Below are 16000 nucleotides of genomic sequence, written 5' to 3' on the forward strand. Positions count from 1 at the left end.
TCTAAACATGGGGATGTGAGAAACCATTATTTTCAATTTCTTTCAATTAATTTAAGATTTCAGTTTTAAATTAAAACTATAATTATAACTGGTGTGGAAATTAATACAGTGAACGACTGAATACTTCTTCCCCTAAAAGATCTCTGAAACTTTCTCCCTTCTGTCTAAAACTGCCTGTGTGCCTTTTAGTGTCCACCAATTCAACACTTAGCATACCCTGCCCCCTGGTGGAAAACAGAAAAATTCTCACTAGTACAATTAAATGATTTGTTATCTTTATCCAAAGAACATGAATAGATAATTACTTTATAATGACTCTTTTTAGTACATATCTCCACTTCTATATTCTAAACCTATTTTACAATTTCAGTATACTGTAATTTAGTAAATTATTGCAGAATAATTCTGTTATCTCATTTGAATTTAACAAGCTAATACATTCTTTTGGAATAGAAAACTTTGGCTATATGATGCAGGCATGGAGAAGAAAATGAGTGACACTGAGGAAAACTTTTAAGAACGTGCTGCTTTCTCCATATTTTAGTTTTTTGACAAGTTGGAAATAATTTCCACTGAACTGAACCATTTATACTAGGCAGACATTAATTAAAATCATGTAAAAACTCCAAAATACACTATACTTCTTGGTTAAAGCATTCAATAGGGTCATTCTCAGGGAACTGATATCTTTAAAGGCACAACATATGACCCTGGCCCAATATTACACCAATGGCTCAGTAAATTTAAAAAAATATTTTTTTAAAAGTTGTACAAAAGACTCTGTTAATGATTTTTAAAATTCATTTGAAAATATCTTTATCACAAAAAAACACACACACATCTTAATAAACCGATCTTTTCTTGATATCTATCTATCTGTCCCAGGCCTGCACCAAAGAGGTTAGAAATATCCTAGAATATTACTCATTTGGTAATTACTTAGCATATTCTCAGCTGGATGCTGGTCTAAAGATCTAAGTCTGTGTCTGCAGGCACTGCTTCTAGCACTCAGGCTTCAGCCAAGTGCAATGTCAACTCTGTAATGGAAGGAACCCCATATTAAATAGATTAAGCTGCAACTCAAAATGGATATGGAGCTCAAATGATTCAAAGCTTTTGCCCAATTAGAGGCTGCATGTTTGAGGCCCAGTTAAAGGCAATTTATAGTGAGCTTATAGCTTACAATGCCTGCGGTACAATCTGGCTGGCCTGTCATTAAAATCAAAGCAAAAGCAAGATTTTGCCTGCATTATGTTTTCGAAACAGTCCTCCAACTTAAGAAGAAAAAAGAAGTCTTTTGACTTTGCAGCTGTAGTTACGCAGTAGCCAAAATTTCAAAAGGAATATGACATTGATACCACAGTTTTTGATATTGAATTTTCAAATAATTAGGAATTTTACTGTGAGAAAGGATAGATGAATGAAGATACGAACATTTAGTAAAGAAACAAGTAGGACAATTTTCCTCATTGCTCACCACTGACAAAAAGGTTTAAGTGTAATAAAATCTAAGAAAAAAAAGAGAAGAAGGAAAACCTGGTTTCTATTGACTATTATAAAATGATCTTTGAAAATGTATGTTGTTTTATGGCAGCTTTTCCTCATGGCATGCTGCCAATGTTTGCATAAGATCTTGTTCCTCTAGGTCGCTGCCCGTGATCTCCCAGGTCCACTATGCTTTCACAAATGAAAGTGATTTGGTAGAGTTGCTCCCTGAGGTTTAAGATAGTACAGTTTGAACCAAATATTGTTATTGTAGTACATTAAAAACCGGAGGAATTTTTCCTTTGATATCATATAGCTGTGTAGCACACCGATCGAAAAATAACCTTGAGATGCTAAGCAAACGATGCAGGTAAGGGAAAAACAGAAAGAAAAACCCCGCAAAGAAGAGGAGAGTGTGGGAAACTGGCACATCTAAAGCACACGAGCATATTTGACTGTTTTCCTTCAGAAAATCCTATAAAATTTTCCTATTGCAGCTTTATATACCAGGTATTAAAAATCTAGTGGATTTTTCTCTGCATGTATATAAATTTTTTTTAAATGCTTTTATTGATTTCAGAGAGAGGAAAGGAGAGATGAGAAATATAGATGATGAGAGAGAGTCATTGATCGGCTGCCTCCTGCACGCCCCCCACTGGGGATCGAACCCGCAACCGGGCCTGTGCCCTGACCGGGAATCGAACCGCGATCTCCTGGTTCAACCACTGAGCCACGCCAGCCAGGCTGTATACACTTTTTAAAAAAATTTATCTTTATTGTTGAGAGGAGTAGTACAGATGTCCTCCCCTTTTTTCCTACGAATTAACATGGTCCATCAGAATATACTGTAGAGGTCCATTTATTTCTGCCTCTAGCTTTCTATCATCTGCTTCACTTCCACTAATTTAGCTACTATGACTGTAGGGAACAAATCAAGGAGCTTATCTGTGTCTCCATCTTCTGTTTTGAAAACTCTAAGATAGATTAAAATTTGAGGGGGGAAAAGAAGAGAGCAATTAACAAAAGCTTAAATGTCACGATCTGGCTGGAAATAATACCGGCAAAAGGGCAGAAGAGAAAAGAGACCTGCCCAGACACACCACGAGATGAAAGGGTAAACCCCACGCAACAAGCCGGGGTTCAGGGCCTATCTCTCGTGGCTGGCGGCCACAGCTGGCTAGGTGTGATCATGTTATGCTTGGCAGATCTGTGTGTTTGTAGAGGGCCTTTAGAAGTGTAGTGGGAAGCAATGGATAAGAGAAGAAAAATGGTTTTTATCCAATGAGAGAACTTTGCCCCTTGGCCAGGCACCAGACAGCTGTTACAAGTTTTCTCCCCCTAATGCTTCAGGCTATTCTCTGCAGGTTGCAGTTTCCTTTTAAACAAATCAGAAGAATGACTAACATGAGGGAAGAATTGGCACAAGGAAAAAACTAAACCAGGCTTTCATTTCTAGCAAACTGGGAAAAATAAACTAAAACGCAGGGAAAAAAAGTCAGATTTTTATTCATAAAGTAAAAAATGCAGGTTTAATAGGGACCATCCTATCCTTGGCTTATTCAGTTCAGAGTCAGTTTATAACAGCCATGGACCAGGAAAGACCCTACATTCAATATCAGAGAGAAAGGCCAGGGGTACAATGCAGAGGTAAATTTGTCTCCCTCTTTCTTTTTAAGGTTCCCTTTCCTTTAGAGGAATTTCTATACCAGAAAAAGAAAAACACTGTTGAACATAATAGGTAGTCTGGGATTTGGAGAACCTAATTTTAAAAGTGAATGTTGGCTCTATGGAAAAGAAAGTTAAAATCAGTTGCCTCTCATCATTTCCAAGAAACACAGCCTACGCACTGCCAAGGGGAAGTGAAAACAATGTTTTGTCATATATCCCCTTCCATGTAGCCAGTGTTAGGAATTTGGCATCAGGAGGCCCAGATTCCGGTCCTGCCTCTGATTCCAAAATCCAAAACCTAAGAGGACTAGAATTAAAGACATCCTCGGTAATTTGGAGAAGCAATGACAAAGTAATAGCTTGTTATCTAACAAGTGGAAGGCCAGGCAGTGAATGCTGAGGAGAAAATAGAACTATGCATTTTCACATGACAGAGAGATGTCTAAGAGCCAGTGATGCATAAAATGAGATTTCCCTAAAGTTTTCCACAGATTTTAAATTAGGAAAACCTTACTTAAAACAAAACAACTAAACAAACAACAAAATGCTAGCTACATTCCTCAGGTGCATAAATAAGAAGATGGCATGAGACACTGTGAGAGAATTCTTCTGTATTTTTCAGTCCCTGTTGGTAAGACTGACAGCCTAACACTCCACAGATCGAAAGGAAGTTCAGGATACTATCTGTAAATTACGTATTTTCTTTGGTCAGGCATACTTATGTTTGTAAGTCAACCTTTAAACATCTCTTATTTACAATATAAACAAGAAAATACTTATTTATCAAATTTAGGAAATTAATGAAGACGTAAAATTCTGAGAATCATCAGCTCTCTAAGAAAATGTGACCGTGCAAAAGCCAAATATTTTAGGTACGTCAGGAGAGAAAATAGGGCACCCAAAGAGTTTTGGAACGTGTGTATTCCATAGTCATCTCAAACCCCTGCTGTTTCCAGGGTAAGTCGGGATTTCTCAGCAATCATTCTGGTTCTAGGTTAAGCACCATTACAGATACAGATGTGTCTGCTGGATAGATTGAGTTATTGACATTAGGTAGCACTATTCTATGATGCAATCCCTCCAGGAATTGCTTTGTTAAAGCAAGATCATAAACCGGTCTCAGTTAAGGCAATGCTTATCTGGCATGTGAAAGTAAAAAATGCCTTTCTAGAACATGTGGATATGCCAGGTCCCAGAGCTGGGCCACAGGAGCATATTTGGTATGATGAACTTTTCAGTGAATCTGGAATCAAAACAACTTTGTGATTTTTCAATGTCTTTTATAGTGTTAGAAAATCTAATAATGTGATAGAAAATAAATTAGGTATATTACACCTATCCACATCCACAACCTGTTTGGAGATTTCATCTCACGGCAGAAGGGCCCTACTGTAAAGGGAGGAAACTATTTCTCCTTTACATTTGATTTTCTCAGAGGAGTTGCACATAGTGGGGCTTCCTGTTTAGTGAAGATTTGAAATGTTACACAGAGGGAGAGATTTCATTAGTTTACATTAAGTGGTAGGTGCAAACATCACTTAAGATTGTTTTTGTAGTGGGCCAGTTACATTAAATAGCTAATATGTTAATATATAAATATTAATTCTGAAAAAGTATTTTTAACTTTTCTAAATATCTGAATTCCCAAAATAGGTTTGGAGAGGGGAAATGTGTATACAGGGGACCATTTGAGATATAACAACTATTACTCCAGTTTTTTACAGGACATTTTTATATTTTTCTTCTTTTCTTATTAAAAAGATAAAGATTTTGGGGGGTTTAAGCTATGAGTGGAGATTGCAATTTGTTTATCATTGACCAACATACACAAAGTAAAATCAATGAAATCAAGTTACAAAATTAAAAAATAGTACTTATAACTATCTCACTTTGCTCCCTACCAAAAACAGAGCCTCAGTCAGAAAATTCATGTGTAAGTTTTGATCTTTAAAAATAAAGTTAAAAAGTTTAACAGTAAAGACAGTAACCATTTGGGGGGAACATAATTGGCTATTTTTACAAAATTAGAGGTTTATAAATTGTCAAAAACTGACAAAATGATTCATGAGTAGTGAAACATACATTTCTTAAATATCTGAACTTCAAAACCCAGTACTTTGTACATTTTGGCTACTGGGAATAGTGTGGCAAGGATCAAGGGGGTGCTAATCCCTCTTCAAGATTCTGATTTCAGCTCTTTGGAACAAATACCCAGATGTGGATTGCTACATCATACAGTTTTATTTCTAATTTTTTGAGGAACCTTAATACTGAATGTGGAAACAACTTAAATGTTCCTTGATGTATGACTGGATAAAAAAACAATGTGGTAAATGTATACAATGGAATATTATTCAGCCTTAAGAAGGAAGAAAATCCTGCAACATATGACAATGGAGACGAACCTGGGATATTATGCCAAGTGCAATAAGTCAGTCACAGAAGGACAAATATTGCATGACCCTACCTATATAAGTTATCTAAAGAAGTCAAACTCGTGGAAGCAAAGAAGATAATTATGATTTTTTTCCCAGAAATTGGAGAGAGTATAAAATGGAAATTTTTAATCAATGGGTATAAAATTTCAGTTACACAAGATGAGTAAGTTCTAGAGATCTACTGTGCAACATTATGCCTATAGATAACAATACTGTATTGCACACTTAAAAATTTGTTAGGAGCTCAGCTGGTATGACTCAGCCATTGAGCATCAACCTACGATCCAGGAGATCATGGTTTGATTCCTGGTGAGGGCACATGCTCAGGTTGAAAGCTCGATCCCCAGTGGGGGGTGTGCAGGAGGCAACCGATCAATGACTCTCATCATTGATGTTTCTATCTCTCTCTCTCCCTCTCCCTCCCTCTCTCTGAAATCAATAAAGACATATATTTTTTTAAAAAATCTGTTGAAAAAGTAGATCTTACATTAAATGTTCTTACTACAACAAAAAAATTTTTAAGTACCTTCTTCTCACTTTTTTGATAACAGACTGGTTTAAGAACTGAAACTCACTTTTAAGTAAACATTAATATTTTGCATTTATGCATAAATCCTAAAATTCCTTATAAAAACAGAATAAAACTACAAATATATATCCTTTATAATAAATCAAATATCAAAAAAGAAATCTTCTGCCTTTAAAAATCTTCCCCAGATTATGAGTTTTCTAGCATCCTGTTATTTTGGGCATGATCTCAGTTTGATTTCCACATCTGGCCTGTACCACTCCCTGTATCGTACATTAGTCTATATTTCATTTCACTTGGAGCTTCTTATTACTAAGACCCGCAGTGTAGTAATGATTTCCAAAGTCCATTTGAGCAAAATGCGGCTTGTTCAGACATGCCATTTGGACACCAGAGGGCAGAAGAATCCCTTGAAGTGAAGGAATTCTGTAAGTGTATCCTTAAGTCTCCAGGCTTATTAATTGACATTGTAGAGTAGTGATATCATTGCAGTGCTAAGCTTTTAGGTTTGACTTGTCACAGGAAGTACATAACTATGTCAGAACTAAAAAACTAAAGTAGCTCTGGCACCTGAAAGTTGTAGTATTTATTTACCTGGGTGGTAATGTCAACAGAAGGTACTCCTGGGAGAACCAGCAAGAACTCAACTCCAACAGCAATATGGATGCAGAAAATGTAAAAGCAAAGGTGGTTCGTAATAATCTATTTAAAATTTTTCACTTGAGTAGAAAGTGGCTTTCAGTCAAGATTCTGACATTTCACAGAATGCAAATTACTCAGCAATGCTTTTATTAAAGTCTGATGTGATTCCCTCCAATTAAAATAAAAGGAATGACAAGTGCAATAAGGCTTCAAAACTTCATTATTATTTGTGCAGAGAACACATCCACCCCTGGGGAAACAATGCCAGGTTTTGTTTGGTTGGTCACTTTTATCTACTATGAAGGTAGAGCGGCATGGAGGGTAATAGCATTTGGTTTGCAGTTACTTAGATCTGAGTTTAATCACAGTCTCATCACTTCATAAGCTATGAGACCATGAGCATGAGTTACCCTCACTGGACTTTTTCTTATCTGTAACACATCTACATTATGTTGAGACAACACGTAAGTCCTTATCACTGTGTCTGGATCCTGAGGCATGTTCAATAATGGGTTTTTTTACTACAATTTCTGACCTGGAGGTTTGTAGAAAATAAGAAGATTCAGAGCTTTACGTAAACAAAAATTATTGAAATTAGGCTGCTTAAAAACATATGAGAGAGAATGTAGAAAACTGTGCAGACATAATTTTAGCGAGGGCAAACAGTGGTGTATCAGTCAGGTGAATTCAGGAGTAGGTGAATATTAGAGAATATTAAAGAATAAAGGAGAGAAGACTGGTCAGAAAACTCCAACATTCTTCTTCGTTCTGCTGTTTAGCAACATAACATTGGGAAACTTAACTATTCTAGGCATCAGTTTCCTGCTCTGTAAACTGAGGGGGATGATGTGGTCTTGGTCACCCATTCCTGTTCTTAGATTCTCAAAATCTTACAAGGGTATTTACTTGTTACACTGGGAAATATAATTTCAATGATTTTATGAATACAGAATTATTTAAAATGGTAAAGTTAGTTTATAAAAAGTATATTTGTGTAACAGATTTTCACATCAGATACACGATGTTCCTAACTTCAACATCAGCCCTCCAAAATATAAAATAGTATGTGGAAAATCCTACTAAATAGAACTGTATGCAAATAAAGAGTAAAATATTTTTAAAAATAACTAAAGTAATGAAGCCAAAAGGTTACTCATTTATTTATGATTTTAGACATTTTCAAATTTGGTCATAGTGATTTCAAAGAGAATATGAAAATAACTAAGTTCCTTAGAAAGAATTGATATCCTTTGGATACTGTAGCTTTCTAGAGGAGAGGCCATCACTATTCTCACACAGAACCAATTAGAATAGATTAGCCAATAAAATGTAAATTTAAAATACCACAGTATTTTTGTTTTATATAAATAAATTCTTTAAACTGCCTTATTTGGTTCCTCCCCATCTAAAATCAGCATAGACATAATCTGAATTTAGTTCAGAACAATGAGAAAGACTCTGCCCCAGCCTTTTAATCAAAACTATAAAGCAAAATACATAACCTCTGACCATAACTAGGATTATTTTTTAAAATCTAAGCTCTATAAATAAGGACATAATCTGCCTGATCAAACACTGTTCTGCTATTTTCCTGAGGGAGACATCATCTCTGTCTCCGTCACCAACAGCAGCCTGACAGTGGGCTATGGATAAAACATGACTTATAGGCATAATTCTCAAAGCTCAGCTTCAGGTGTAAATATGTTTAACACATTTTTTAAAAGTATAGGAATTCAATGAGAAATATTGATGTTTAGAAATGATCAAGGAATAATGCTGTTAAATGGCACTTCCTTATGCCTGATAATAGTTTTCCTTTTTTAAACTGATAAAAGGAAACATACATATTTCTTTGGTAGTGTGGATACCAGCTACTCCCGAGGCAATTTTAAATTCTTCAAAAAAGAAAAACAACCTACTCTGTGAACACCTTATATTTCAAATTCTCAGCAGCACAGACTGGTTTGTTTACCATAGTGTGGTGCTTCTCTTCTCACTGATGAAAAACCCTCCTCACTGACATGTATGTTTTACTATGTGAGGGTCACACATTCACATTTCAGGGAAGTGACTGTGTCCGTATGAAGAGAGTGACATGACATGTGAATGGTCTTTTCGCTTCATGTGGCATTCACAGCTTTTCAGGCTGGGGCAGGGAAGCGGTGACAGCGACCCCCTCTGCAGCACCTCTAACCTACACTGTAACTGGAACCCAATGTAATCTGGGTGATCATTATGATCATTTCAATTTCTTAGTATCATAATAATTAACTGCTGTATGTAGGTATGCAAATAACTTTCCATAATTAATGCGAATGGTTTCAGTCCCTAATTCTTTCTCCTGTAGCATTCAAATGAGTAATTAAAAATGCTTTGTAAAATACATTTTCATTGACTTGAAAGAGACAGGAGGAGAGAGGGAGAGAGAGAGAAACGTCAATCAGCTGCCTCCTGCATGGCCCTACTGGGGATCAAGCCTGAAACCTGGGCATGTGCCTGACCAGGAATCAAACTGGAGAACTCCTGGTGCATGGGACCAACTGAGTCACACCGGCCAGGGCTTAAAAATACTTTTGTAGCCCGGCCGGGCGTGGCTCAGCGGTTGAGCGTCGACCTAGGATTCAGGAGATCGGGGTTCGATTCCCGGTCAGGGCACATGCCCGGGTTGCGGGCTCGATCAATGACTCTCTCATCATTGATGTTTCTATCTCTCTCTCTCCCTCTCCTTTCCTCTCTCTGAAATCAATAAAGACATATTTGAGGGGAAAAAAAACAACTTTTGTAAACGGCCTGAAGAGTCATAGTCTTTATTATTGAAAACAAACTCCTGTAGAAATAGCTCAGAATGTGATAGTCTATGATACTAGACTATCCTAGTATGAAAAAACTTTCCCAGCCAGAGCTCCCTCTGAATTTTATTACTCTTCCTTAACCCCCCCAAATACATAACATTTTCCTTACATATAATATACATGTGTGTGTATAACGTATATTCAGTAAAATATCTTTCATGGAAAGGGAAAATAAATATACTTTAACAGCACAAGTTTTTAATATGGTATCAGTACAAAGACTAAGAGCGTGGACTCTGCCTCCTGAGTATCTGAGTTTACAACTCAGCCGCACCAGTCACTGGCTTCGTGACTCTGGGCAAGTTACTGCACCTGCCTGTGCCTGAGACTCCTCATCTGTAAAATAGCATTAATAATGATAGCACTTACTTCATAGAGTCATTATGAAAGTTAAGATTTGTAAAACCTTTAGAAGAGTACTTACACACTACGTTACTGTTAAATATAAAAATAAGACAAGCAAGTACGATTTTGATGTACAAAGACAATAAAGGGAATCATGAATATCATATTATTTACAAAAAAGTTATTTCCACAAAAGTTGTGATTATCTTTTAATCATCCCCGAAGCATATTTACATTGAGGGATTGTGAAGGAGAAACAGACATGGCAGTAAAGTGTGTTTCCCAAATTTAATTTGGTTATATAACAAGAAGAAGAAAAGAGAATTCAGAGAGCCTGGCTGCCAGCTGTTTCCCCTTTAGGAATGAACATATGAAAAAGCAAAATTCAGTAGAATTAGAAGGGTTAAGTCAACAATTTTTCCCAGAGATTTTGATGATTATTTGTACCTCTTGGTAGAAATATTTATAATGAATCCTAAATTTAAAAATAGCCATTTTCTTTATATCAGTTCAATATAATATTTAATATTCAATATATATTGAATTAGAACAATATTATTGGTTCAATAACCAATCCTAAAATATTTAAATAACAAACTGTTTATCAACAATAAAACAGAAGCCTTCCATTTATAATGCACATACTGATTTTAAACTGCAATGTTTTTTTAAAACGGATGCATAAACTCTAAAACACATTTCTTGTTTCATTTGTGTTTTAAACATGATTTATAGTATTTGAATGGGATTTTGTATGGAGGATTCTCTAAGTATTTTCCCACCTAAAATATGCATATTATTCCAAGGTACAACATAAAAAAAAAGATAAATGTGTAACATGAAATGAAATAATTTAAATGAAACTTTTTAATCGATGTACTTTTTTAAGAGTAGGAGTGGGAACTCTAGCCATATATATTGCTGTGTGGGGGGAATAATACTTATTCAACATTTCCATCTAATTGAGAATATTTGTCATTATAGATACTAAGTCATTTTGATGATTCCATAGACTTGCTGAGGATAAAAAAGCTCTACAGTATATTCTCAGCATAGTCTGCACTTTAGGATGGAGTCCACTGTTACCTGTATTACTCAAAATTCTTACTCAAAAGAAAAATATTAAGTTTCAGTGACGAATGGAAATGCTAAAACATCACTGTAAATAAATAAAAGTTATTCAACAAACCCACAGTACTTGTTGCTGTGTTGAAGAACACAATTTATTACAATAGATTTAGAAAGAGAATAGGGACTTAAGAAAGTTATTTCCTTATTAAGCTGGGTACATACGGTGCCAGGTCGGGGATAAGGGATTCTTCCTTCATACTGCACCCAGCGATGGTCTGCACTTTCCTTATGAGCATAGGGGCCATTAAAAACTGCTCGGATGTCAGCCATGCTGTACACACAAACGGCAGAGCCTTTGAAGATGGAGCTGAAAGAAAGCAACATGATTCAGTCCTGCGCTGGGTCATTCACTGGACACTTATTGAGCACAAATATGATGGGAGCTGCAGACAAAATGTAGGTATGATCTCAAGGATAAAGTGTATTAACAGTTACATCACAGGTAAGTACAGTGAGCTAAGAGCACGTGAATGGGTACCCAATACTGAGCTGTCTGGTAAGTTTTCAGGGAGTAAGTGGCATCTAAATGGACACTTAATGGGTAAAAAAGAATTTCCTAGAAAAATTGGAAGATAGAAATATGTAGAAAAGAGTATTATATTTATCCACATGCCCTTAAATTTTATTTGAAAATATTAGAGCAGAATGCCTTCTAAAGAAATTATAAAGTAAAAAAGTGCATTGCCTACTTTTTAAAAAAATGAATAATTTAGACATGCAGTTAATAATTATGTGTCTGTTTTATTAAAGTGAGTGAATGACCATAAACACTGGCAATTCATTTCCTCATACAATGTTTAATTAATTTAAAAGTCTCAAAACAATCTTTTTTTGCCCCTTGTTGAATCTGAGTTTATGTATGTAACTTATCTGATGCTTAAAATTAATCATAATTACACAGGATTGGAGCACATATAATTAAGAGGCAGAAAAGCTCCATGGGAATTTAACAAAGTTTTGCCAACTAATGATAAAAACTGTTAACACAGCCATCAGATATTCTGTATTTGATTTATTTCTGGAAATTAAAATACATTTTCTCTGAGTCTAAAACTTTCAATGATTCCTGTTCTTAAAAGCGAGATCACCCTTTATAACCTGAGACATATCATCTCAATGCTACACAAATGAGCTAGGAATTCTCTTAGCAGGGGTAACTCACTCATTAATAGTCTTGGGACGACATTCATGGGAAACATTGGGAGCTGACAGTAGACAGGAGTCTGGGAGAAAACTAGCTGCTAAGAAGGAAGGTGATGTTCCCATAAAAATCGCATGAACTGCCTATGATATTTTAAAAGGATGATGCATCTTGCTTAATGACATTGTTATTATTGCAGATTAATTACATCTTCTCATTGGACAAAGGCTGTGACATGCATCCCAACATTACCTCAGTCTTGAAGGCAGCTATAAAAATAAGATAATAAAATGCACCAAGAACAAAGAACTAACTTGTAACTTCACACTCTGGGTGGCCAGAAACTTGGTAAGAGGAAAAGAGAACTATCTTGGGGTTACATCTCCCTGGCACATAGCTATGCCTTGTGTGTGGAACACACAGTGACTTCAAAGGCAGATCTGTGAATGGAGAAAGGCCAAGAGACTAGGGCTGAGATACTTAACTTGAGTAACTACAGGCACTTGCTCTTCCTGCACCTTGTAGTTCAGGAATAAATTAGCAGAAAAATGGAGTCGAAAATAGAAGCTTCTTACAGTATCTTCTTTATCTCACATTTAAATGTTCTCATGTTCTATCTTATAATCAACCAACAAGTCAGACGTTTTCTGATATATTCTGAGCCAACAGTAGATTTGAGTTTATACATAAGGTATAATGTATATGTAAATGACAGTAATGCCACATAAAGGAAATTATAATTTACCTAAAAAAATATTTTAATCATTTAATCAAAAGGAGGTAGTAAGACCATTTCTCTAATACCAACAGTAACACTGCCAATTTCTAAAGTACTAATATAAGTATACATGGATAAAGACTGATAGCAGAGCTGTGGAAAAAGTGCAAAGTATTTCAAAGAATGTACTGTAGGCAGCAATATGTAGCAGGAACAATGGTGCACTTTGAACACTGTCCACTGTAACTTACTGAATTAAATAAAATTAATATTAAATAAGATTAAGTAGGGTTCACGTAGTCGTTAAGAAAGTTTCATGGATGCAAGAAAAACTTTTAAGGAAGTCACCGAGATTCAGTGACAAGTACAGGACAGTATTATGCCTAAAGAAGAAAAAAATGAAGCATAACAATTAGGAAAACACCTTAAGTTTTAGTCCCATTTTTATTACTAACTGGCTCCTCTGTTGAAGGCAAGCATGCAAACTTCCTTTGCCTTTATTAGTAGAGCAGGGAGAATATGGTGATAATAGCAGCCAGACTCCCATCTTCATAAGGTGATGAGGAAGTGCAACTAAGACAGCACGTGATGACATTTTAAACGTCAAGAGTGTCCCACGTCCTGATGACAGCTTAGCCAAAGACTGAGACATGTAGTGCTTTAGTGCTACCTCTCTGTCACGCAATTCGGTATATTTATTACGATGAGTATATGCATACGCCTTTGTGATTTTAGTCTGAGAATTTAGCTCACAGATATACCTGCTCGCACAGGAGGTGACATATGCACAAGGTTAGTCACTGAAGCATTACGGGTACTAGCAAAGGCTTGGAAACAATGGAAACGTCTAGGTGCAGGGCACTGTGGGAATCAATAGTGGCAAATGATATAGGGGACACTGCTGGGGTAAAAGAACAAAGACACATTTTATGTATTGATATTAAAAGATTTCTAGGAAACAGTAGGTGAAAAGAAAAATGAAAAATGCGTATTTTTTTCACATGAAAGGAAGGGACAAAAGAACATAAAACTGTATCTTCTTACTTATACATAACAATTATCTAGAAGAATTACAAGTATTTTTTAAACTTACCTGGTTGTGGTAAAGACTCCATATACTACGGGATTTCTTTCATCTCTTGTGGGGAGTAAGTAAATATCTTCTATTAATGGGAAAAAATAATGATTCACTATATTTTTAGTTCTTGAGTTTACAAGTTTGCTTTTTTCTTTAATAATACAATATTTCTGAGACTGTAAACAGTATATAAAATGAAGATAACAGTGAAAGGCATTACATTACTAAATAAGAAATTAAGGGTAAAAGACTGGTTTTCTTACTAGCTGTGTGACATGAGGTCGGACATTTAACCTCTTAGGTATTTACTTCAATCACCTGTAAATGGAATGGTTTGCTTGGTAATCTCCATAACTATTTCCAACTAGGAGTATGTGATCTCACATAGAATAGAAATGAAAAACATAGGTAATTTTTATCTACCAGTGTCAAAAGTGTTGTCCTGTAATTATGTCAATTTATTAGTAATTCAATTACTTATTTGGTAAAAGTATGAAAATAACTGCACAAGTTAATTACTTGTCTAATTACCTGTGCAGCATTGATACTAAAGTCTGTGTAATATTTTTAAAGATTATTTAAGACGTGAGCATGCTTATAGTTAAAATTAGAGATCATCCATGAATGCTGAATATATACTTTAATACTGCAAAATACAATCCTGACAGAATCATCAATGATACAACCATTTTACATTTCCAACAGAGACAAGTTCAAAAAGATAAAAGCTAGTAATGTTAATCTTACATGAAATTGAAAACATTGCTCCTTGAATTAGCTTTGAGAGGAGTAAAGTGGGGGAATGAAAGAAAGAAGCTCTCTAATGCTTCTCGGAGTATTTTTATGAACAAGTTGGAGAGACAGACTTCACCAAATCTCCCATGCTCGCCAGCAGGGGGCAACCACAGAATAAGGAACCCAAGGTCTTGCGACCTACACACAGACAGTGGCTCCTTCCAAAAGGAAAGACTACATGGCAAATGAATGGGCACTGCAGTACCAGAGCTAGTATCTTTCTGTCTCTTGCTGTAGAGTTTAGGTTCCCTCTTAACTTTGAGGGTGCTTACAAAGAGAAGAATTTCTTCATTACAGTGGGCACTCAGACTTGTGCAAATTTAGTAAGAATCACTCCTGCAAGATGTACTGGGCATTTGGGGCTAAAATAAAATAAATGCTTAATAAATTAGGCAATAAGACTTTTTTTTAAGAAAAATGAAACATGGGACTTACGAAGCTCATCAAAATGAGTATCTGCCCCATCACTTCCAGGAATTGAGCAAATCAATCTGGCCTTAAGAAAAGTCGTCCACTTGTTTATCAGGCTGCGTTGTCCTCCTACATCATTCTGAAAAAAGCAAATCAAGATACAGATTTACCATCATGATTCTATCACCAACTAAAACTGGTGGTGATTACACATGATGTTATTAATGTCATTGCTTACAAAGACAGAGAGCCTACTTATTTCAGTCTTTGAACTTTCAAATGAGGGAAAAGACGGTTTTGTATCTAAACATTAAATGCTTTTCTCATGGCTAACTGAATGCAATGTAAGCAGCATACATGTACTGAATGAGTAGATGCATGAAAGGCTACAAGTAAATAAGGCAGGTTTGGAATCAATCCCATCTCTGCTAATTCTTGCTCAATGACCTAAAAAAGCTATTTACTTCTCCAAGTCTCTGTTTTCTCATAGATAAAACATAATGAATGCTTTTAAACATGATTATTTTGATGACTAAATGAAAAACGTATTAAGTGTTTAAGTATATTAAACTTGTATAAATGCTAGCACTGACTTGTATATTATGCGTACGATTTAGGTCAATATTTGCATCCTTAGAAATAGGTCTCAGTATAGACTTAAAAATAATCTTTTCCAAATTTAGCGCCCTACTAATTAAACTCCAAGGCAACATAAACATATACACAATAACATACATGTAAAAGCAACCTTGTTTTCCCATATTTTA

At 35.5% G+C, this 16000-nt stretch overlaps 1 protein-coding gene across 2 annotated transcripts in view; it reads right to left on the minus strand.

Annotated features, from left to right (window-relative positions):
* Positions 1 to 16000, minus strand: part of SEMA3D (semaphorin 3D) — a 181311-nt gene that overhangs the window by 25499 nt on the left and 139812 nt on the right. For both annotated transcript variants that reach the window (XM_081147361.1, XM_081147360.1), the window contains exons 9-11: positions 15258 to 15372; positions 14043 to 14112; positions 11253 to 11397 (exon numbers count right to left, since the gene is read on the minus strand). In XM_081147361.1, the coding sequence (XP_081003487.1) occupies positions 11253 to 11397; positions 14043 to 14112; positions 15258 to 15372 (330 nt within the window). The remainder of the gene's footprint in view (positions 1 to 11252; positions 11398 to 14042; positions 14113 to 15257; positions 15373 to 16000) is intronic.

This window comes from Miniopterus schreibersii, assembly GCF_964146895.1.
Source record: "Miniopterus schreibersii genome assembly, chromosome: 9".
Lineage (NCBI taxonomy): Eukaryota > Metazoa > Chordata > Mammalia > Chiroptera > Miniopteridae > Miniopterus > Miniopterus schreibersii.